This window comes from Poecilia reticulata, chromosome 7 (genome assembly GCF_904066995.2).
Source record: "Poecilia reticulata chromosome 7, P_reticulata-male-v2, whole genome shotgun sequence".
NCBI classification, from domain to species: domain Eukaryota; kingdom Metazoa; phylum Chordata; class Actinopteri; order Cyprinodontiformes; family Poeciliidae; genus Poecilia; species Poecilia reticulata.
In genome coordinates, this window is record NC_088836.1 from 18,700,777 (window position 1) to 18,725,733 (window position 24,957).

Sequence of the window (24,957 nt, forward strand, 5' to 3'; positions counted from 1 at the left end):
AGTAAGTCAATGATCTGCTGGGAAGCCCGTTCAAATTGGTATTTTGAGACTCACTGCAGAAGTAAACAGTTTTGAATCCTCTTGTCCCTTTAAAAAAAATGTGAAGACCATTTCACATTTTTATAGGATCCAATAACCCATTTAAAAAGATAGCTTATTCCACAAAGATAGCATCTTGGATCACAAAGGGGTCAAATGATTTAAATCTGTTGTGGTGATACTAGGGCTGATATCAGATTTGTTAGACATAATACAGGGCCTAAACTTTAAGTTTATTTTAATTTTAGTGTTACACCAGCAACTGAAAGGAATAGAAAAAAAATCATCCACCCATTGTCTACATCTGCTTAATCACTGTCAGGTCAGGGTGGTGGTTAGGAATTTTCTATCTCCAGTGGTCAGTGAGTCAAAGTGTGGCCAAGACAGGCCATCAGTCAATCACACTGCCTCACACGGACAAATGAGACATTATCCAGACCTTAATCCAATGCGGTTCACTAACGCTCTTTGATTGAGTTTGAGCTATTTTGCAAAGAACAATCTGTAAACATGTCAGTCTTTAGATGTGCGAAGTTGCTGGAGAGATTTCCCCAAAAACATGTACCCAGAGCTCCAGAAAAAGGAGGCTCTACAAACTACTAGTTCAGATGAGCTGAATGCATGTGTGCCACCCTTTTCTATGTAAAAAGGTTTTAATGCCATACATAAAATTTGTGACAAAAATGTCGCAAGAATTTTGTGACATTTTTGTGTTAGAATGTCACAGAAAACTGAACCTAGCTTAAAGGCTGACCAGTGTAATAGAAGGAAGAAAACGCTCCAGACTGAAAACCGAAAAAGCAGAGACAACTTAAAGAAATAACGGGATTAAATGCATCTCTGCTTGTTTTACATTTCATATTTATTGAAAGAAAGAAGAGCATTGAGCCAATTTGTAAAAAGTAACAAAATAGCAACTATAACACATTAAGTTCAACAAACCTCAAATTCATTAAAAGAAGCTTATAAATACACATTGTTGGGTTGTTGGAATACGCCTAAAAAAAACTCCTTACATGGACCATAGCATGGTGGAAATCTGCGGTAAAGTAAAAATCTGAACATCTGTGGAAAAAAAAAAAAAATGGTGTCGCTGTAAAGCCAAATGTGAGCGAAAGGTTTTGTTTCTGAACAATAAGGTGCATTTCCCTTTACAAAAACAGTGAAGCGCCATGTGTCAGTGAGAAACAACAATTTGGAAAAGTGACCTTAAAACTAACCTTAATCATCTGTTTATAGAAACGATACTTTTTTTTTTCTTTAAGCTTAAAGGAAGATTGGGTTAAAGAAAAATAAATACAGTTTATTGATTGGCTGGATAGACTATGCTATACTATTTACAGAGAGCGCTTAATATTTCACCATTGTTCACCATGACATTGCCCATATATATATGAACCATGATAAGTACTGTAAAATAGTGTTAAATGGATAATCTGAATTAATATGGAAAAAAGGAGACTATGATATGGCTATATGGATAACAGTTGAAGAGACGCATACAGACATGTTAAAGTCTGTGCATCAAAGTGCATAATGAACAAAGGGCCATTTGCAGCACCTGGGGAACGTTAAGGCTTCTGGGACAGCTTAATAAAAGGCCCAGTGTCCCCACAAAAAAATAAAATAAAAAATAGCCGTTTCACTGTAGCCCTCCCTCATTAATGCAAGGATTCACAAAAAGCAAACATCTAAATTATTCCTCCTCATGTGTAAAGAAGCGACAAGTAAAGGATTGCGATTTCTAGCTTGGAACTGGCCCTGTGAAGATTTGCACTCGGCACACACACACACCTTAACCCACCAATTCATGACCAATTCATCAGAATGTCTACGCCAATTATGAGACATCAAACAACACTTTTGTTAGAAAGTGGAAGGCACAAGCTTAGCTTTGCAGACAGCATCCATTAGTGTGAGCCACTTGCAAAGAGGAATTGTTTCCTAGTGAAAAAACAAAACTGCTCTGGGAAGAGGGATGAAGAGGTTGAGAGTTTTAGAGAACTCAGACTAAAAAAAAAAGAAGTAGCCGATATTAACTGGGCCAGAATAAAAACATAGCAATCTGGAAATAAATATTTAACAATACTCTTGGTTTCTAAAAAGGAAAAGTTTTTTGTTTTGTTTTTAAGAGGGTCTTTTTTTTTTTTGCAAAGGACATAATTGTTTAACTCTATAAATATAATTTATATAGTTTCTTTCTTCCATCCTGTGTTCCACAGCTCATGAATTCAGACAGATGTACAACCATCATCTGCAAGGCAACGGGTCTTTCATCACTTGCAGACGAATTGGTCTACAATTTTGGTGCAGACCTTGCACTTCACATAGCAGCACCAGTGGAACTTGCAGTTGCATCGCTCCACAAGGGTTGCCTTGAATTGGTCGTAACCTCGGCCGCAGCACATCAGCTCACATCCATCCATGCCCTCTGACGTCTTGTTGCAAAGGCGCCCCACCGTGCCTATGGAGCCGGTGCTTTGGTTCTTTAAGCAGTAGTCTGGACTCTGGTCGATGTGCACCAGATCGATGCTTGTCGGAGCGTTGAAATTGCTGTGCATTGGCACCAGTTTGCCACGCGAGTTAAGCTTCATGACTGCTGCGCTGTCATACTTCTCCTTCAGAGCGTCGCCCACCTTACGGAAGTCGGCCAGCTGCAACCAGCAGGTCTTTAAACTGCAGGATCCAGACACACCATGGCACTTGCAGGACACATCGGCAAGGTTTGACACCGCCTTAGAGAAAAAAAAAAAAAAAAAGATAATGAAAAAGTGGATACAAGTGGTAATTCCCATTTGAAAAACCCTGCAGAAAACAAATTCAGTGTATTGGTGCATACCGCGCTTGAGTATGTTCCGTCTTGTTGCAACCACAAAATTTAGTATTTTTAAAAGATTTTTAGAAATGGAAGTAAAAACAAGATTATGTAATTTCTAACAAAATTATGACATGCGTAATTCCTCTTTACTCTGATACTCAAATAAAATCAATTGCAACCAACAACCGTCAAAATTTAGCTAATTGGTATAAATCAGAACAAATACAGCTGCACTGTGATAGTCTAAGAAATTTCATAAGGAAATGAGAGCACAAACAGCATTATTAAGACCAAGGGAAACACTAGACAGGGATGAAGTTGTGTAGAACTTTAAACTTGTTTTTATTTCAACTTTACCTAAGCAGGTAAATCTCATTGAGACATGGATTTTTTTAAACCCTCTAGCTCAACGCTCAGAAAGAGCAAGGCAGATGGCATGATTGGACAACTGACAGGCTGATGGCATGTCCACTCAGCTTGTCAGTTCCCGCAATCACGAGAAAAACAAAAGCCTTATTAAAGCGCACACAGGGTCAGTGTGACCCCGCTGGGACCGCACACAGGGCTTCTAGGACTGTGGGAGTTATATAGACATTGGTACGGTTTAGGGCTGTTGTAAATGATTATTTTAGTAATAGAGTAATCTATAGATTTTTCTTACGATTAATCGAGTAATCGGATAAAAACAATTATGAAATAAAATATTGGTAAATCTTCCAAAACACCAGTGTTACTATCGGATATCAACATCAGTCTATTTTTTCAACATTTGAGCTTCCCTACCAGTTACCTTTTTGTAGACCGGGGGAGCAACACGGGATATTTACGGCTCCTCCGTTCAGAAACTCATCTAGCAGCCATGTTCCGCCTCCCGTTTGTTCAGACCGGGATGATATAAGTTTATTGTGCGGTTCGTCCGTAAAGCTGCTCTTACCCTGTAAGCATCAACCCTCAGCCGCCCGCCGTGTTCAGTTTCTCCGCTCACCTGTATAAATCCTCCTCAGCTTCTTCCCGCCGTTCAACCAGCAGCTCTGGAGCAGAAAGGCTGCCGAACTCCCGGCATCGCACCGGTCATTTTAAGGATGTTTATTGGTCCCACAAAAACGATGAAAACCCGGGATTATCACCAATCAGTAAAATCCCCGCGGGCCGAACTTGAAGATTGGACGTTATGCCGCTAACACGTAGCTTCCGTCAACAACTCGGAGGCGGAAGTCAGAGCTCTGCTCAATGCAAATAATGTTCCGGCTGAAACACGGTGCGCTAAATGATAAAACATAAATTAACGAAGCTTCGAGGCAGGTCAATTTTCCTCGAGGAATTTTAATAATCGAGGTACTCGAATCACTCGAGGAATCGTTTCAGCCCTAGTACGGTTGGTTATAAAATAATATCCTAAGCTATGAACTTCTTAATGTACTATTCAAAAATTGAGTATGGCACAACTGCAAACCACCCGAAGGACAGGCATCAGGACAGGTAAGCTGCTCAGAGATCAGAGTTTCCCGCCCAGCAAAACAATGTGGTTCCACAAAGCGCTCTGCAGATGGCGAATATCAATGCTTTCCAGTCCTTTTTTCTTTTTTTTGTGTGTGTGTGAAAGAGGAGGAGAGGAGGTGTATGAGTGTGTTTGAAAGGGGGAGGAGGGGTATGGAGAAAAAAAAAACATAATCTTTGTCCTCTATGTCTCATGTCTATTGCTTTTGATACTATTAATGGTTTTTGCATTTATCACATTAGGACCAACAATTGTAATTTGACATAAAAAGCAAGACATTTAAGAAGTATGAATACTTTTGTAAGGCACTGTACATCCCCAAAGGGTTGCACTGTAACTTGTCTCTCCAGCAACCAAAGATGCTGCTGTTGTCATAAGGCATCACTTTTCTTCCGAGGGCATCATTATTTTGTCCATGTCTCCAAAGGTGCACAACATAAAATGTCCACTCATTTGTTTAACTTGAAAGGGAACAGTTTGGCCAAAGAGATCTAGCATGATGCTTTCTTTGAGGTTGATTCAAGATGTTTGGAAAGGAAAAACCCCAGAGCTGTTTCCAATGACTCCCTCTCCCTATACACATCAAAGCTACGGGGGGAGTGAACAGACAGAGCTGTTAAACAGATGATCATACAGAATCTGTTTAACGGACCTGGATTGTCTCACTTCTGAATGTCTGCTTTCCTCTTTGAGAACTTTTACACTCGTTTCTTTTCGGATAATGTAAAAGGTGATGCCTTACCCTCCTTCCTGCCTCATTATTGTGAAGGTTCATCTGCAATCTTGCGCTGTCGTACGAGCCTTTCGGATAGCTCTTCTCCCTCTCGCGTGCATCCACAAACTCCTTGGAGAACCTGTAGCCGTAGTTGAGGTTGTCCCCACATCCGCCCCACAGCCAGTCTCTCTGTAGATCTTTGGGACGAGCGGCCCGACTGCAGCCGCAACTGTTGAGCTCGCCCTCTCTACAGGCACGGCTCACTGTGTTCACCACCCCTGCTGCGCTGATGGCATAGGTGAACGCCGTTTCCCGACTGCCTGTAGATACGAAAACATAAGCATCATATCACATTTGACATACTGAGGCTGGAAGAGAAAAATCTAAATGCTACTCTGTAGGTTGAATAATATTGCCTTGTAAATATTCAAACTGAACTTCTTCATGCTTCGTCACAACCCAAGAACATGATGTATAGAAGTGATATCTCAACACAAAGTAGCACATCATTTTTATTTTTCAAATAAAAACGTAAAGGGTTGGTGTGTATGTGTATTCTGTTCCCTTTTACTCTGACACTAAAAATGCTCCAGCATAACCAACTGCCTCAGAAGTTTCCCATTTTGTAAATAGAGCCTCCTTGTGTGCACATTAACAAGCAAATGGGCAAACAAAGCAGGTTTGGTGGTAAAACATGGTTACAAGCATTGCACATTGTATGGAGACCTGTTTGATCGTCCAGAAATGGAAAGAGTACCGCACAACTGCAAACCTGGCCATCCACTTGAACTGAATGGCCAAGGCAGAAAAACATTTAGAGAATGCGCAAAGAGGTCCATGGGAACATGAGGGAAGCTACCTCTACCTCCACAACAGGTAGAGGTATTTATACACAAAAACTATTAGGTATGGATTCCATACCTAATAAGATGGCAAGAAGAAAGCCATGTTGCAATAACATCATTAGAAGTCCAATTTGCAAGATGCCACAAACTATAAAGAGGACACAGAAGGTGCATTAGTCAGTAGACTTGTTGCTGTATATGCAGTGGAAACTGGTTCTACACGACATTAAAAGTGACATTAAGTAATTTCCCTTCCACTTCAAAACTATGTGTTACTTTGTTTTGTTTGATCTAAAATATTCCAAGAAAATTAAGTTTGTGGTTGAAATGTTACAAAAATATTGAAAAGTTCAAGCGGTGTGAATACTATGCAAGGCCCCGTCTCCATTTTTGGAGTTTAAGCATTGACGTCTATTCAATATTAAAGGCATCTCATTCTGATTTAAGAGTGTGTGTGGTGTTGTGAGATGTGATGTCATCTGACAGCATTCACCATACACTTAAGATTACAAAGCACTCCAGCCAAGCAATGCAGGCTCGTCATCCGACAGCATGTTGAACAGTAATCTGCTTTGCTGTTATTGGGATGCAGCCAGAGAGAACACAGCGCCCTCAAGTGACAGAGATCCCTCTTCACAAGCCACTCGCATTTGAGCAAAATTAAAAGTGACAGCGACTCTTTTGCTTTGTCTTTCATGAGTGAGTGATCCTGGAGCCACCGTTCATTAACTTCCACGTTTTCTCCCTTCAAAATTTCCTCTATACAGAACAAGAGGGAGATACAGAAATGTGCATGGACTGTATACATCGTCACTCCAACAAAGCCACAGACAAGTACAGAAAACTAAGATAAGATAGCGGCTCAAAAAGAACCAGGTGAAAAAAGAAAACAAACTATAAAGCTGCTTGGTAGAATGAGAAGACAAGAACTGCCAAACAATAAAAATGCACGGTTCATATACTTACTGGGCCAAATCTATAGGGATTGAGCAGTAATGACAACAACAGATGGGAGGAAAAGGGAGATGGGTCAAGAAAAAAAAATGATAGAGCAAGAAAAATACACAAATATTATAAATGATAGAAAACAACCACACTGAAGAACTCCTTTGTCAAGTCTCAAAGAATGCTTTGAGGCAGATAAGATCAGAGTTCCTGGGGGATTCATTAGTTGTGAACAACTTTTAATCCAGCATGAGGATATTGGCCTAATAGAGGAACTGTGGACAGATGAACTCTAATCTTCCGAGCTGCTCATGCACCATAACCCAGAGCAAGCAAAGCCACCAAAAAGAGGAAATCTGAACACAGTCTCACTCTGCTGCTCAGTTTTAAAGCTTTCACACAGACACCTGTAAAGTGGAGGACATGTTTATCCAGCCCAAAGTGGACCAAGACAATGCTGTGGAGGACGGGAGCTGAAAGACTGGCAGCGTGTAAAGTTTTCATTTAATACTCACTGATGGAATAAAGGTCAGAAGTACTCCACTAATTTAATGCAAATGGAATAAATTCTGGTTTTAGATGTTGAGCAATATCACAAGATTAACACTCAACATTGTAGCTAGAGAGGCTAATTCAACAGTGGATCAGTTGGTTAAGGTGTTAAGATGAGCTATTTTTCAAAGACTGAAATCAAAGATGCATTTACAGTATACAGGAAGACTTTTCCCAGTTGTGCTGATAAATGTAGAACATGCTGCATCTTAAAAAAACAAAACAAAAAAAACTCTTTATTTGGGATGATACGGTGCACTTATGCAGCAACACTTTGCTGTTGATGATGTTGTAGATCAATGTCAATCCAGCCACTTAAAACCAGTGAACATAGAGTAGGCTGACCAACCTCATGTTAAATTTGGATCTGCACAACACAGTTGCATCTTACAGGACACCTCCTAAAAAGTAAATAAATAAAAATCAGACTAACTTTAAATACCGTATTTTTCAGACTATAAGCCGCTACTTTTTTCCCCACACTTTGAACCATACTACTTCTACCCCGGTGCGGCTTTTCTGTGCATTTTTCTTCAACTGCCATGGGTCTCTTTAGCAGGAAGTGAATCACTGGAAGTCAAAACTTGAAATCACAAAAGTGTTGATTTTCATTTAGAATAAGTACATGCTAGCAGCAGGCACGACGGAGAAATGTTTTCAAACTCATACCCCGTCATCATGGAAACCACACAAAGTAGTTCATATGATGCAGCTTTTAAAGTTGAAGGCTATCGATCTGCCAGTACAGATTGATAGCACGCAAGCTTGACGTGAACAAATCCATGATTCGGAGTTGGACACGCAGGGCTGCGTCCTTGATAGCAGATTTATTAAGAAAACCGAGAGCGCCGGAGATACCAGCGGCTTATAGCCCGGTGTGGCTAATATATGTACGTTTCCTTTTTTTTTTTTAACTTTGTGGGTGCGTCTCTTTAGTCTGCAAAATATGATAGTTCTTGCAAGAATATGGTCATGTTAAAAATGTAAGTTTAATTACTTTTTGAGTTAGAATGTGCTTCTATAATATTGTGCTTTTGTAATGCTTTGGAACTGAAGTTCTTGTTTACAAGCTATTAAAAGAAGTGGTAACAAGTCACTTTAATGCAATCTTAAAACACCACACTCCACTAGAACACCCTGGTCTGATAACGTCGTAAAGATTTCACAAAGCAAACTCAAAACCAGGGCTGGTTAGTTCTGAGATCTGACACCTTACTATGGCTCATATATATTATATATATATATATTTTTTTTGTTGCTGTAATTTTCATTTCACATTTCCATCACTACTACTTTTATTAATTTAATCTGACCTACTGCTTTTGGTTTAAATGGTTTACTACAGTGTATATTCCAAGTTGTGTGCTTTTCTAAACGAATGCGTCAAATTTTATATTGGGGCAGAAATGAACAACATGGAGATGGACAAAAAGCATTTTGTGGTTCGGTGGCAAAATCAGTTTTTTCTTTACTTGTCCAATTCGTATAAAGCATTCAGGCCGTTGAAAAATGCACAAGATAAATTATATAAATTCTCCCACCACAAGCAATGACTGGAATCAAAACTAATACCAAATGAAGTCCAAAAGCATTTTGCGACTAAAGCTGTCAAGACTGCTGTAAGTCTGCAGAAATCACAACACTAATATTTTTATGTTAATTACACTTAGAGAGCATTTAAGTACTGATCGGGAAACTTAACCAAACACAGTTAATCCACAAATGGGTTTAAGTTTAGCAAAAGAAAGCAAAACTAAGTTAGCAAAAAAAATTAAAAATAGCAAAATTTGACTCCACTCCTCATTTATCTATAAGCACACACAGACACTGTAATCTCTGACAAGTTGATGTATTGGAGCATATACTCACTGCACTCCTATTATGTTTAAATACAGGCAGAAGGCAATCATTCAGACTGTGTGTATGTGTGTGTATTAGACCATCTCCCATTCATCAGGGGGGAAGCAGATTCTCTGCCTCCCTACTGCTCCATGTCAGGGGCTGCTTTTGTGGGCCAAAGCCACATGTGATTTATCCAGCAACCTCACCCACCAACTATTCCCTTCACTCAGCTGCTGAGAATCATCAACCCCATGCATTTCACACACAGGCATATATATATATGTGTGTGTGTGTGTGTGTGTGTGTATGTGTGTGTGTAATTTAAATGACTAAAAAGGAGGTCAGTTTATGAATAATAAAAAAAAAGAAAAACAGAAAAGAAATCGTAGTTCACGCTACTTTACTAGTAGTACTCATACTCTTTAAAAATGTTAACATTTTGTCCCGCTACAGCCTCAAAACCTGTTCAACTAACCAACACAATAGGGTGTATAACAAAGTAGAAATAAAATTATCCATGGTTTTCTGCTTTTTTTTAAATTATTGAAATCTTTGAAGTGCGGGCTACTTTTGTGCTCCGCCATTTTTTACTCAAATGTTTCTTTGTTAAATGCAATGTAGCCAAACACCATCAAAAGTCACCTACTTTGCTGAGCATAGTCCACCTGTTTATAATGTAATCTCAATATAGCTACAGTTGCTCTGTAAATGTCCTCTAAATACACAAATGTCTTTGAACATGTCAGTGAACATGTCCCCTAAACAAAGGAACACCCAAGAGGGGACAAGGGTAAAGTTCTAGAAAAGTTCTGGAGAGTGAGTTTATCGAAATGTCCAAAGGTTGTAACATTTCTGATAGCACTTTAACTCCGGAGGAGTTGCAAAGAGAGACAGTTCTCAGGAATGAGAATCTGTTGACGAGATAAATATTAGTTGTAAACTCCAAAAATCTGTCCTTTGCTTAAGAGTGGGTGTAAGAAAGGTATGTTTAAAAGAACGCAACACAAGGTCATGTTAACAGTCTGGTGCACACCATGTCAGAGACACTATAAATGTATAGAAAAATGTTCTCGGGTCAGATGACTTAAATTTGTAACTTTTTTTGCTTGAATGCAAAACAATGTGTGCGTGTTAGAAAACTAACTCTCTTTCCTCTATGTTGGCAGCTGTATCATGCTGAGGGGATAAAAATCAAAGCCAGATATTCCCTTTCTATTGGTACATCATATCAAAGAATATTCATGTGTCATAATGTTAGGCAAAGTTCAGACTTTAATCCAATTGAGATTGTGACAGAACTTTAAAATTAAGAGTGGGTCTCAACACAACCTGCTGAGGTTGAGCTACTTATTAAAGTTAGTAAATAGATACCCCCAAATATTTAGAGCTTTAGTTGTAGCTCAAAGTTTTTCTATAAAGTATTAAAGGGAGCTGGGGAAAAAAAAGACCACCACACTTCCAATTTCTATCAGTAAAATGTTATAAAATTCAGTTACCTTTACGCGTCATAATTAGACTGTTTCTTTTAGCCCATCACATAAAAACACAAGAAAATACATAGAAGTTTGTGGATGTGGCGTGACAAAATACCAAAAAGTTCAAAGTGTATGAATGTTTTGTTTGGTTTTTTTTGCAAGGCACTGTGAGCTACATATACATCACTCTGGTGAGTAGCTACAGCTGGAACTAAATCTGTCCAATTTGTCTTCATGCATGCGTTTCCTGTGCTTTCCTTTTTGTTTAACATTCAAAGAATTTCTTACCTATTTGCATGACGCGTCCGAAAACAGAGGCGTTGTCCACCGTGCTGCAGTTCCAGCGCCGGTGCCTGAACTGGTACTGGCATTCTCGAATCCCCATTTTGGCACCTTCGCCAATAAACTGCATGTGGTCCTGGTAAAGCTGGCACAGTTTCTTTTGGCCCTGAGACAGACCCACCAGCTGGCTGCACAGAGGCTGGGCCCCGATGATGTAGGCCTCTGGGATCAGTAAAGGGTTCATGGCCAAAGACCTGGGGGTGGTGGGACACACAGTGCAGTGTTTTCACTCATGTGCTACTGAAACAGATGTATGGTGGTTTCACAGGCCAAGGCCATGATCAGCAGTTGATTTCACTTGATTGGCTTTGAGAAAGGTATGTAAATCATTGCAATGAGAGGCATTTAGTCAGTGCCACAAGTAAAATCTCTTCATGTGAGCTAAAGCACTACGCTCTGAAAACATTTAGAGGGTTATGAGAGCAAAAACTACTCAGAATGTAATTGAAAACAACATCGCGATAAATGCTCTGATGTATTTGTTTTGAATCTAACAAAATTATAAGCCTATCCCCAATTATGCATCAAGAGAATGTTGCTTCAGTTTTAAAGTCTTAGTTTTAAAGCTTTTACTTAACAGGAGAGAAAAAAAAATGTTTTTGCAGATTACCGACATCAAAAGTACTTTAAATAATTCTCAAACCCTCGTTGTGTCTAAAATTATGAGCCTCCAGGGTTTGCACAATTTTTGGGTGCCAAATATGGAACTGATTAATTTAAATTAAGTGCTGTATTCAGAAAAAAAATGAAAAAGATGATGGATGTACCCAAGAAGATGGCAAGAACCACTGTAAGCAGCTGAAAGAGGAACACCAGTGTGAGCATCTGGTTCCAGGCCACAGGACAATTAGAGCAGCCCATCTCTGAGACCCCAGAGAGACACAATTAGCCCCCAGTGTAACCTGATCAACTGAGGAAACTCACCAGCGAGGGAACACGGGAATGAATACACTGATACATACACACTAAGGCACATAGCAGGGGGAAGAAAAGAAAAAAAAAAATCATTGCAGCTTCTCAGCACTCAAACACACATGCAGATTGATGCTCTGTCAACATCCACCCTTAAATCATTCACACCTGTGAGTTCTCTCTAAAAGGAAACAGAAAGACACACAGACTTTTTTTTGCCTCCATGTCAACTCTGAAAAAAATCTCTGGTAATGAAAGAGTCTTCAGCAAGGTTTGTAATCGGACTCAGTATTTGAACTTTAATGCTGCTGCTCGCCGAGTTGGGTCCATTAGTTTAGTTTCTTTTTTTTTTTACAAATTAATTCCATAATGGGCTCCCATTGTGCAAACCATTTGCTTTGATCTGGCCGTTTCTATTTTTCCACATTAAAAAATGTCTTATTTATATAAATTACATTTCAGATTTCAATGTTATAGTGGTAATAAACTGAAATGTTCTCAAAAGTGTTTAGATGAAAATTTTTATTTTCTCAATAAAATTTCTTATGTCAGTGTTAAACAGCACACCAGTGTAGGAAAAGTTCCTTGTTGAGATTTATCTCAACTGGAACAAATGTGCACATGCATATTCCTATTTATATGCATTTGAGGGCTAAATTCTAAACCACAGCATTTAATGCGACTGAAATATTCATTTTTTCTGGTTTGGCAAAATGTTTAAAAATTGCAGGGAAAATGTATTTCTGGGAAGCTATGTGCAACAGTCAGCAATGTAGCTGAGCAAGTTTGGGGAATAAAAACACACTCAGACCTCAAGCTGTCTTTCAAAGCAAGCAAAGAAAAATATCTAATTTTTAAACAGAAATTTCCCCCATTGTGTTTTTTTTTCTTTTCTTTCAAGCTTTTTAAACAAGTCTGAGATTCAAATAAAAATTGATAAAATGGACAACGCTGACAAAGTAAGACAAGGTGAAATGTTGTAGAAGCAGAAATGTCTACATACCACCATGAGTTGGCCTCCACGACCACCTGCATGAGGAGTGTGAGGAGTGTGAGGGCAAAGACACAGTGCCTGGAGTCCAGCAAGCTGCCACAGGGCCAGCAAACTGGCCGACAAACACAACCTAGCCTCATGTTCATACTGCCAGAGATCTGCAAAAGAAATGAAAGTGAATTTGTTTAGTTGTTTTTGCTTGTTCTGCTCATTTTGCAGGTTTCAGAATAAAAACGTGCATGTCAAGTAACAATTTTAGCTAAATTTGCTTATGTGCAGCACATATGCGAAAGTGATGAGAGCCAGGGGGTCATCAGCGCTTGCATTGCGGAGCCAGAAAAGTCAGTGAGTGTGAATTAGAGAAGACTGACAGGCATGCAGTCAGAGATGAAACAATGGTCATGAAACCCCAGACGCATTCCGGAGAGCAGCCAGGGAAGGCCTAAAGTTAGATTTTATAGAGATGCATTTTAGTGTAGAAATTGTTCAGATGAGATTTCTAAAACCAACATGCTCAGACTAAAACAAAGAATTTGGGGTTTCTATGTATAACCGTCAACAAATCTATCAATTTCTATGGCTGTATTAAGAGGGAAGTTTTTTTATGTTGATTTTGAAAAATGAGAACAAAATTTTTTTAGATCATAGTTTTAATTTCAAGAAATTTATTTGAACTTTTAAAATTTCTATATTAAAATAATAGCTCATAGACAGTTTTAGTAGGAAGTACAGGTAATCTAAAGAATATTTATGTCGTCATTCTGCGAGAAGTTTAAGTCAATTTCAATTCTTGGTCATTGAATGTCTGGCAAACAGGAGCCACGTTTTGTGTGCCGCTTGGCCAAGATAACTCACATTTAGGAGGACGGGGGGGAGAAACGAGCGCTATTGTTGAACGAGTGCGTGGTATTGGTGCAGTTTGACGCAGGCAGAAAATGAGTCTAAATAATTGCCCCTTATTTTGCAAACCAAGCAGCAGTGCCAGTCTGGAGGTTCTGTGTGAATTTTGGGATTGAGTTGTGATTTGCCACGCTCCTTTTATTTTTCAGGGTTGATTCGGAGAGAGACACAAGACAACCGAAAACTCAAAAAAAAAAAAAAGAGCCAACTTCCCCTGGCACGCATGTAAAATGACTCACGCACGCAACACACATGCATCAGCATGTGCTTGGACGCTTTGCGTGCAGCCCGCAATAATAATCATAATTTGTGAGCTTGTTCTTTGTGCTTTTTCAACGTAATTTAAAAAGCAGTGATTGTTCAGAAACAAGAGGCCTTGCGTAGATTTTAAAGTAGTAGCCTATATAAAGTTTTTCATGCCCTAACCGAAGCTGGTCTGAAAATAAACTAAGTAGATATCCCTTATAATTATCTTCATTTAAAATTTTACAATGTCGAACGAAAAACGTAACATTTATGAATGTTTGAGACAGTAAAAAAGTGGTAATATTGTATTTGAACATTAATATACATTTCATTGCAGTTAGCTAAAATTATTAGTATTATGCCCCGCCATCATAAGGTGTGTAAATCCATGCGCCCAGTGACCCCTGGAAGCGATTTGACCCGAGCAAAGGTTTCCTAGGACCTGGGCAGATGACTAATGACTGCGCTGCGAATTTTTGTCGGAGCAAGAGGTAACCAACTGAAGAAATGTCCGCATGAGAACAAAAAACTACTGTCATGGAGAAGATAAAGAGTTGCTTTCTTAAGAAAACAGGGGCAATTTTCACTGCTGAAGAAATTAGGGACCCTTATCGGAACCGAGGAGTTAACTGGGACGGAAATTCTGTCGATATTTTGGGAAACTTGGAAAGTTAATTTAAGCTTCTTTCCCCCCCTCTCTTCACAAAAAAAACATTTAATTCCAAGTTCTTACAATAAGAACTTGCATCTTATCAGGGAGTTTTTACGGAAAACGAAAGGTAGCCATTAAAAAAAAAAAATTCAGTAACAAAGTTTCACAAATGTACTGTTTAGGGTTCAAATTTAAAGCACACATTTCAACACACACAAATTAATGAACACGTTTCTCCTCCTTGATGCTTCTTAAAAACCAGGAGAGGGAGCCAGGTGCAAGGATTTGATTATGGAAAAAGCAGGCTTAGAAAACTTTTGAAGCCATCATTCACGTACAGTTGTCACAAATAAGCTGTGGGTGACATTTGCTCAATTTCGTTTTTATTATTATTAGTATTATTTTTTTTACACTCCGGTAGCAGTCCCAGCAAGTTGGAGTGTGTTGGGGTTTTTTTCAAAGCATGTTTCACACACACGCCATCTGTCAAGAACTTGCATCCACATTCTCATTCAGGAACCAAATGCTTTCCACTGATCCCAACAGGACGATTAAAACATAAACACCGGCTCGTGTAAAATTTGAGTCAAGAGGGACTAGATATACTCACCAGGGAGAAAATAGCGCTTTAGAAGTAGTAATCCACTCTCTGCAGACGATATCGATGAAATAATCCCAGATCTGGCCAGGTGGATTTCAGGTTACTGGAGGCAAACTTCGCTTTTTATATCCGTATTTCTTGGAAAAGTGCTTGATGAGGCCGAGAGTTCTTCTGTTTTCGAGTTTTTAAATGTGCAGAATCGCCCCACAAGTGTATCTATTAAAAGCGTTCCGTGCGCTTATAGCAGCTTAAAAGTCTGGTGAAAACAGTTCAATGCGCAAAAAAAAAAAAGTATCTATATATATATATAAAACAGTGAAAGGAAATTACTTCCTTTTACAGTGCGTGAATTATGCGGCAGAAATTTACTAAATAAAAGCCAAAGTGCTACTTGTAGGTCGTCCTACTTTGTCGATTTACGTCTCGAGTGAAGCCACTCACTAATTAAACCTCATCTACATCAGAAACAAAAACAACAAACAATAGAAAAAAAGAAGAAAAAAAAAAACATTTCATGCACATGGGATCCAGCCGCTTCAGCCGCTCAAGTCATAGCGCTCTTTACCTGCAGAAAGATCCACACGGTGATCCTCGCCACACACGACTTGTCAATTTACCTTCCATTCTGCAGTGCTCTTATAATTCCCTCAGCCTGAGTCAAAAGTTTGCACACGAGGAAAAACAACGACAAATTTTTTTTTTAAAAATTAAGTCCACCGCTGAACAAGTTGCTGGGGTAAAAAGGAAAAAAGGAAAAAAAAAAAAGTCGAATCCAGGCTGTATGCTCCAAAGAAAGAGAGACAACTTTCCCCTAACTTCCAAACGGTGCGGCTTGGCGAGCGAGCGCGCGCGGTGCCAAGAGGACAGAGAGTGTGAAACAGCGGCGTCTTCAGCTGGCTCCGTGTGCTTTGTGCTCCCACGCTCTATGTGTGCGTCTGGTTACGTTCAAGTGCAGAAAACTAGCCCTCCCTCTCTCCCCCTGCTCTCGCTCCCCCTTTTCGCTGCTCTCTCACCTGCTCTAGTTGCCTCCTCTCCGGTACTTGCACCGATGCGCTGCTCGACAAAAAAGAAAGAAAGAAAGAAATTCTACAAAGCGCATGCGCTTCACATCTATACCTATCGCTTTCTTCCAACGACTATCCTTTTTAAGAAGCAAAGAATTTCAGCAAAGGTAAAGTTGCGCAGGGAGAGAAAGAGGGGGAACAGAAAGGAGGGCGGAAAAGGCTGTAACAAAACAAGCGTCTCTATTACCTAAAATAAACTTATAAAGCACCCGCGGCTATTAGCCCATCCATACCAGGGCAGAGTCGGGAGATTTTCACCGGCTGTGTATCAGGTTACCGCTCCAACACAATCAAGACAAGTAGATCCACACCGTGCGCTGCTTACACAAGCCAATCTCATCACCTGAAGGCCTGAATGCTTTACGGTCCTTGCGGTAGGCCTAATTATTATTTTTATGGCACTCTATCTGAAAACAGGCTGCCGAAATCTAGACGCTTCCAGGTCGATATTTTTCAATCAGGCCGACGCCGACAGTTGGGGCAAAGTGGGTAATAGTTTCACACAGGAAGTCTACGAATCGGCTGTGCTCGCTGAAGGCACCTCTGATGTAAAAATCCGCCCGAAAAGAGAAAAAAATGAGATTCAACAACCTCCGTTTATTGGATATTATTGTCCATTCATTTCTTAGTATTTAATCTCCATTTATTGAAAATTGTCATGTCTGTGCTTTGAGTCTCTGTCCACAGGATTCTGTATAAAAAGTTATCTACATAATAGTTTTGTTTCTGTGAAGTTCTTGACGTGGCTCTGCTGTACAGAGAAGTTTTCTACTGGGTTGCACAGACACCATACAGTGTTGGGGTTTGTCTGTATACCATCACGTTATTTTAGGTGATATACAGGTGCATCTGAATAAATAAGAGTATAATAGAAAGTTAATTTGTGTCTGAAAAATAACAATAAAAGAAATATGAAACTCATCACACTGATACCTCAAGAATTTATTTCTGTCAGTTTTTATGAACATGGTTTACAGATAATGAAAATCCCAAATTTCAATTTCTTGTAAAATTCTAAATGTTATGTATATATATATATTACTTAAAAAATGCCAAGTTTGTACCCCAAGTTATTTTAATAGTAGCCTTGTGCAACCTGCATTGTTAGGTTTTATGTCTAGATTTGACAATGCTCAGCAGAATCTCTGTTAGGTTTAGATGAGTGGAATTGGTGGTGCTGACTTTGGACTTGATAAAACACAGTGGACCAACATCAGGAGATCTCACAGCTCCCCATATCAAGACCGACTGAGGAATCTTCATACTGGTTCTCAGGCAGCTGAGATTTCCTGCCACTCCTCTACCCCTACAGACTCTGGCACTTTAAACTCCCAAATTAAATGCAACATTATCTTTCATTTGAAAAGAAGTTTTAGTCAGACCCTTGTCTGAGCGTGATGCTTCTTAATGCACTTAGTCCATTCATAGTCCACACTTTGTGAATCTTTCCCAAATGCATGTAGTGGATTTATTTCAGAAGCTTCTCACGGCTGCAGTTGCCGCTGTTGCTTATTTTTCAACCATGTGTTTTTATTTCTCTAACCTTTCCTTGTTTGGACATAACACACAGTTAACAGCTTAATTTCTTACTATTTATCTTCTGTGGTGTTGCTTTCTTGACTGTTGTGCCAACGCTTGTCTCAGGGACAAGTGGTATGTCAGCTTTCTTCCTCATGACTATAAGCCAATAGCCCCATATAGCATCTGCATGATGCAGGTCACAGCACAGCATTTATTTATTACAAATCTTTTTTACGCTTTTATTTTTGGTCACTATACCATAATTTTATTAGAAACAAACATTCTGCCTTTAATAGCCAATAAACTAGATTTCTTGAATTGAATTACCGAAATAAAGCTACTTTTAATAATTTTCACATTTATTGAGATGGAGGTGGAAGGATAAATATTTTCAATTGATTTTGTATCAAATGGTGTTAGATTAGCAGTAGGAGGGGTACAGCACCCCATGCTGCTAAGCTTCATAAACATGTTGATTTCATTTTCCACCTGCTCAAACTACCAAAGACTGGTTTTATTGACAATGGTGTTATTGTGCTTAATTGGCCAGCAAACCCACCTGACCCCATAGAGATTCTATAGAGGAGTGTCAAAAGGAAGATGAGACACAATACACATGACCTGAAGGCACCTATCAAGCACTGAGAGCAGCAGAACAGCCGGAAAACACCATAATCATTCATTATGGTGACAGATGATGCACATTGTTTACAAATCCATTTAAAAACAAATCTGTAACAAATATAAAAAGAAAATCTGCTGCAACAACCTGATTGCAATAATGTCCACAGCCTAAACTTATACACGTCTTTTAAGTTATGCACCTGTCAAACTCTTTTCTGTTTTGCCATGCTTGCTCGTTTAAAAAAAAAAAAGAAAAAAGTATGACGCGAAATTATTTTGTGGAACATCAAATTCTGTCATGTTTTGATGTGTGTTTGTTGCTTTTCATGCGCTCCCATTGTTAAACGTGCATCTATACAGAGAACAATGGAGTGATACAAAGAGGTTCTTGCGTGTCACGACTGGGCACATAACTAATTCATGACGTTGCTGTCTTTATTTTTATTTATTTTTTCCACATTAAAGGGTCAACTGCTTTATGAGTGCCTCCAAGTTACTTAATAATTATTTGCCATGTTATTCGGAAAGCAAGTGATGGCTTGTGTCCAGGTTAGCCGAACATCTGCATGATGCCGTGATGTCTTTCAGTCACTGTTGTGATATTTATGTCTCAGTTACCTTATTCCATGGCATGCACAGGTGTATTTTACAAGACATAGTAAATATCTGTAGAAACTTTGATATGTTCAAAGAATTTATGACATTGAGGCTCAGGTGGTGATCAGTGCATTTAGCATGTTACAGTGCTAAATGCAAAATAAGGTGATCTGCAGGCAGTTAAAAAAAACTGAATTTAATGGGTTTTTGAGATGCTTACTAATTTTACTAATACTAATTTTAAATATAGCCTCTTTAGTGTAGAAATGCATAATTTTGTAAATCAAAATTTACCCAAGTGCATGATTTCTTTTATCATTTTATTAATGCTCCATATAGTTTCTGCAAAATAGAGGGTTGCATGTCAAAAGGTAATGTTAAAAACCTGTCACTATAGATTTGCTGGAAAGAGTAAGTACCACTTTTTGCTCCTGTGAGTGAAAATGATCAATGTTGCTTTTCCATATTTGCCAACTGGAAAGGAAACAGATTTTTCACAAAGAACCTGAGAATGATTTCTACAGAACAGAAACTTTATTAGCATTTGAAATTTAGCATAAAGTGCTTACAAACCTCCACGACTCCATAGTTCTGGTTCCAGCCATGTTGGATGCTAGGGGGCCGTGACTGCATCAGAGAACACTTAAAACATGCTCAGCCACATTTCAGGATCCCCTCAGCCCCTCCTCTCTCTTCCACCTCCCTGTCTCACTACGTCCCCTTCCATCCCCCCATGTTGCCTGAGGAAGAAAACTGGGCAACATCTGGCTGAGTTTATGAGGGAGAGGGAGAGAGAATTGGTAGACCATGAAAACTAGGAAGAATTCGTCTTTTTTTTAATATTTTTTTTTTCAGCCTGTGCAGCAGGCCATTGTTGTAGCTGCCATTGGAGACGGCGATATTTTAATCCTGTGAAAATTCTGAACTTCGTGATGAAATTTACCAACAAGGCTTCTGACGTCATCCTGATAAAAACACATGTTGCCACTTAAGTTAAAAGTTTTATTCAAACAACGTGAACAAACTGAAAGCTGCCAAACATTGTGGAATGAGCCAAGGGTGAATACTGTTAGCCCCAGACTTTCACAGTCACTACAACTGAGTGAGCAGGACCAAACCACACACACACACGCACACACGTGCACACGCACCTACACATACACTGGACATATTCAGTCATTTACACACTGTGAAGCTGCTGAGTCCACAACAATACAGCAATTATTGTCACTTCAAACCAACTTTTAGTACAGTGAAAAAAATCAATAATTATTTGGAATGCAAGTCACTTCAGTGTTGTTAGTCACATAAATTCACAAAATCAAATAGACAATAAATACACCACTCTTCAGTATAAGACACAGCAGATGTAAAAAGAAGAAAAGAATAAGAGTGGCACTCAGATCCTTCTGTTGCAGAAAACCAAACAGAACACATTAATAAGGAGAAAAAACACTGCATTTTTCTTCACTGTAAACTAAGGTTCTGACTTTTTGATTGAGTATAAGTGGATTCTCATTTTCTCTGTGGGAACATCAAGGCTCACTTTTTTTTTAATGCCTGTGCAGTAGATTTACTACGCCTTTCCTCAAAAAAATTATTTATAGCCTTTGAACATTTTTAACATTTCATCATGTTACAAACACAGTTTAGTTTGTTTTTATTGGGATTATGTGTTAAGAACCAACTGACAGTGGTGTGTTTGCCACAAACCAAGGAGCAGAGAGCAAATATGATGTCATTTGCTTTAGTCAAGGGAGATTAAACAGAATTTTGAAGCCAATATGCACGGTTCTGTGTGGACTGGAAAACGAATGCTATATAAGTTCAGACCTAAATCCATTTGTGAGACTGTGGCGAGACTAGACATTCAATATCATAAAGGCTCTCCAAAATCCTTGCAGCTGTGATTATAGCAGAAAATGGTTCTCAAAAAACTAAACAAAAAAAGTGTTTATTGGTCCATAAAATCCCCCAAAAAATACATTTAAGTTTTCGGTTGTAACATGACTGAAGTGTTTTACGTTCCAAAGGGGCAGGACTACTTTTGCAAGACACTAAGATCGCCGTTAAGTAAAGTGGGCAGTGTTGAAAGTCTTGGATAAGAGTTGAATCAGTTGGTGTTTCATCTTTTTCTATTTATCCCAGTGGACTGCGGCAATTCCTTTGGCACCATACATTGAGGAGGTCTTAGTGGGTTGTTGATTTTGAGGTCCATGTTGTCATATTTACAAACGTCTGATATTTAGCTCCAGAAGTAAACACAAGCCTGCAAACATAAACCTGAACAGGTATGGATCTGGGGCTCGCGCATCTGGCTCGGCCTCAGTTTGCTTGCAGTCGTCAACACTGTTGTGACTCTTCGTTACTATGAAGTCAGGCCTCTGTTGCACCACAGCACTGCAAAATGAATCCAGGTCCCAGTCTATTGAAAACAGCCCAGAAATTGAAGGCAGGAGCAAACTTGCCAATATTTAGCTGTGGTATGAGGTTCATCCACAAGGAGCTTGGGTCCCCAGCAAAACACTGCATTTGTCCACGAATGTGACCTGTATCAATGGCGTAGATATTTATAAGCATTTAAAAGCCCAATCTGATGAAATTTTGTGCTTTATTAATGGGGTCTGAAAACGAAGACAAATCGTCTGGTCCTGGGAACTGAAGCTAATCAATCTTGTGATTCCAAATGCATCTGTTGAAAGAAACATTGAGAAAAAAGCGGATTAGTAAAAATTTCATACAAAAAAAAGACACCTAAAACAGAAATTAGTTTCTTCCCAGTGTACTTGTTTGGATAAACAGAGAGGTTTGTCTTTATTATATTTGGTTTCAGACAAAATAAAGGCCTATAGCTGATCATTTCTCAACATCCTGTTGAGTATCCAGAGATTGCTATGAATGATCTACATGCATTTGCCCAAATATTAAATGCTGATTAATAGAAAACAGGGAACAGAGACTATTGGAATGTCTCTGTTATTCAGACTGCACAGCAGTCAGCAACAAGTCACTTCTTTCCTGAGGGCTGTGAAACAATGATATATGTCTAGTTTGCTAGGGGCGCCTCATTGGCTGAGCAAACAGTCCCCAAAATAACCACCAATCACCGAAGATGCTATCATCAGTCACTCACAGCGGGTATTGTGAAAGAACTAAAGTAAACTTTGTTTGCAAAGAGCTTCGATAATGTACAGATAAAACTATAGACGAAGCACAAAGATAGGGAAATTTGTAAAGCCATATTGCTTATATGTCTAATGTGTGTTGTCCCCAAAAAGAACTTTCAAATTGCAAGGAATGTGTCTACTCTCTTCCTGCTTTGGTCTGATTGGCCACTAGGCAAAGAGGGATCATCCATTACATGCACAGGTAAATAAACACTTGTAGCAATTAAAGTGCCATCATTTGTTATGCATCGTATAGTGTTTGTGTGTGTATGCGCACACTCCATGCTATATGTCTATGCGCGCGAGTGTGTGTGCGTGCGTGTGTGTGAAATTGCGTAGGTACGGTGACTATTCTCAGGTTTCATTGCCGTTGACTGCCCTTAAATTAATGATTCTGAGGCCCAAGAATCAACAAATGTGACCCCTAGCAGGCCGTAACACAGAGCACAACCTGCCTGTGGATGCGTTTGAAGGCCGCTCCTCTTTCTTCTCTGTCAGCACCTCTCTACCTCCGCACAACAGATGCATTCACTACACAAACTCACATGTGACGCCTGCACTCGTGTTGTTTATGAGGAAGTGTGTTGCCATGTGGTCATGGGCATGTGTATGCTTAGTGGCCTATGATTATTTTACATGTCAGCATGTTGTGACAGAGTGTTAAAATCGTTATGAAATTTTGGGTTTTTTTAGAGGTTAGGTGTGACATTTTTGGACTTGATTATGTAGACATGGAGAGACACGTGACGGAGAAAAGCCTTTTATATCAGCGGGGAAAGCGAAAAGCACAACATAGAAAATGTCGCCTGCTCACATGGAAAAGACCTTTTTTTTTGTTTTAGAAGAAACATGACGAAAACATAATAAAACTTTACAAATCCATAGTTTACCAAAAAAGGAATAGGCTAGGATTAAGCTCATGCTTAAACTGTTCCATGAACTCAGCAGCTTACAACTTACATAAGTACATAAACACACATTTATATTTAAATATGCATGTATATACATCAATGTACATACATTACTTACATACATGAATACACAATACAAGCTTTTATCATTTTACATTTTAATGGTCTCTTTTCTTTAGCATTTTCAATTAACAAACCTTACAATTCATAGTTACTCTCTATTAACTTTAATAATTTCTGATTCCAAAAGGTTCAGTGTCGTAGACATTATTTTCAGTATCTTTGAATTTTAAAGTATTACTTTAAATGAAAAGTTTATTAACTGGTTCACAATATCCAACTTTATTAATAAGACTAATAAAGAGTTTTTGTACCTTATGTAATACATCAATTGTTTTACTTGCATTTCCCCAAATATCTGAGCATTTCTGGAGGGATTAACCAAGGAGGAGTATATCAGATGCAAGTCTTTTACACTTATTTAATATTTTATTTGAAACAAAATTAGGTTTCTAGTAAACTGCTGCAGAAATGTGTTACACAAACTCCATCACAGTTAAAGTTTTGTGGTTACGTGTTTCTGAAACCGTACTGGATTCAGTATATTGTTTTTTAGTAAGAAAGGAGTCTAGACCTTTTGTGAATATATTTTCCACAATTTTTGGAAATTGTAGTAGCACTAATATTGGTCTATAATTTTATATTAGCTTGACACCACATTTATGGACTGGAAACACCTCAGCGATTCTCATTTTGTTAGGAAAAAATTTAGTTGAATCTGTTAGAAATATAGATGAGAGGTTTAATATTGCTATAAATTACTTCGTTCACAATAGCCATAACAATATCATTAGAGTCGTTGACTTTCTTACTTAATTTTTTTTTTAACTACAGCAAAATGCATTAGCTGCTGTTCAAAAGAAAGTAATTCATCTGGTGGTGCATCTTTCCCTTTATTGTCTTCTGCTGTTGTTCTTGCATATTTGCGATATGTCATTAAGTCCAGCTCTTCTATCTCCTCATTCTTTTTTTGGTAGTTGCTTTCAGTTGTTGAAATTCTCCAATCAAGTGCATCAGGCTTGTTTGTTACTTTACCACCTTGCTCAGTTCTTTTGATATGGCAACTTGGAGCAATTTTTGTTCCATGTTAACTGTTAAGAATCCTGTTAGTTCAATAGGCCTTTGCTGATAGTGGAAGCACATGTAGTCAAAAGGTGCTTAAAAATTTAAAAATAGCAGAAATGACCTAGCAAATGTAAAAATTAGTTGAATATCAAAGTCAAAACTTCAACATTTCCTTGTTTTTGTACTTCAAATATTCAGTAGACCTTCACTAAACTGCAGGCCAGATCTATATAGCTCCTTTGAGTCAGCAGCCATCTCAAAAAGCATCACGGCCTTTGTAGCCAAAAGGTCACAATCCACAATTTTCTGCACCATTGAGTGTTAAAGGCAGCAGTAAGGAAGGCAGCTACTTGATCTGAAGAACACAATGAGGGCATTATATCGATTTGTTCCTTTTTAAGATACAAGTGTGAACACCTGCTGGGTTTAAAACCAGTGGAACCAAACTAAGAATTACAAGTGTTAGTGTTGAGAAGGCATGGCCTGTATAACTCTAGCAAGGAGTGAGTTTTTTTTTTTCTTTTCAGTGCCATTTCAAAACAACTTACATTTTCTACAATAGCATTTCTAAA

General features: G+C 38.7%; 2 protein-coding genes across 8 annotated transcripts in view; both read right to left on the reverse strand.

The window, feature by feature from the left end:
* Positions 1-878: 878 nt before the first annotated feature.
* On the reverse strand, positions 879-16,831 carry wnt5a (wingless-type MMTV integration site family, member 5a). Its single transcript, XM_008413828.3, has 5 exons — positions 15,386-16,831; positions 12,987-13,135; positions 11,018-11,265; positions 5,098-5,390; positions 879-2,774 (listed from the first exon to the last, which is right to left on the reverse strand). The coding sequence occupies exons 2-5, from the start codon at positions 13,121-13,123 to the stop codon at positions 2,316-2,318; spliced, it is 1,137 nt and encodes a 378-aa protein (XP_008412050.1). The 5' UTR covers positions 13,124-13,135; positions 15,386-16,831; the 3' UTR covers positions 879-2,315.
* Positions 16,832-20,170: 3,339 nt separating this feature from the next.
* The window catches only part of LOC103467448 (ERC protein 2), a 154,204-nt gene continuing 149,417 nt past the window's right edge, over positions 20,171-24,957 (reverse strand). For all 7 annotated transcript variants that reach the window (XR_014088222.1, XM_081609059.1, XM_081609057.1 and 4 more), the window contains one exon: positions 20,171-21,874. The gene's annotated coding sequence lies outside the window, so the exon portion shown is untranslated. The remainder of the gene's footprint in view (positions 21,875-24,957) is intronic.

Excerpts from the sequence above, each read along its gene's own strand:
- wnt5a (XM_008413828.3), bottom strand. The coding sequence starts at position 13,123 with ATGAACATGAGGCTAGGTTGTGTTTGTCGGCCAGTTTGCTGGCCCTGT. Across the intron at positions 11,266-12,986 it reads GTGGAGGCCAACTCATGGTG|GTCTTTGGCCATGAACCCTT; the intron begins GTATGTAGACAT and ends CACCACCCCCAG. Across the intron at positions 5,391-11,017 it reads CGGACGCGTCATGCAAATAG|GCAGTCGGGAAACGGCGTTC; the intron begins GTAAGAAATTCT and ends TCGTATCTACAG.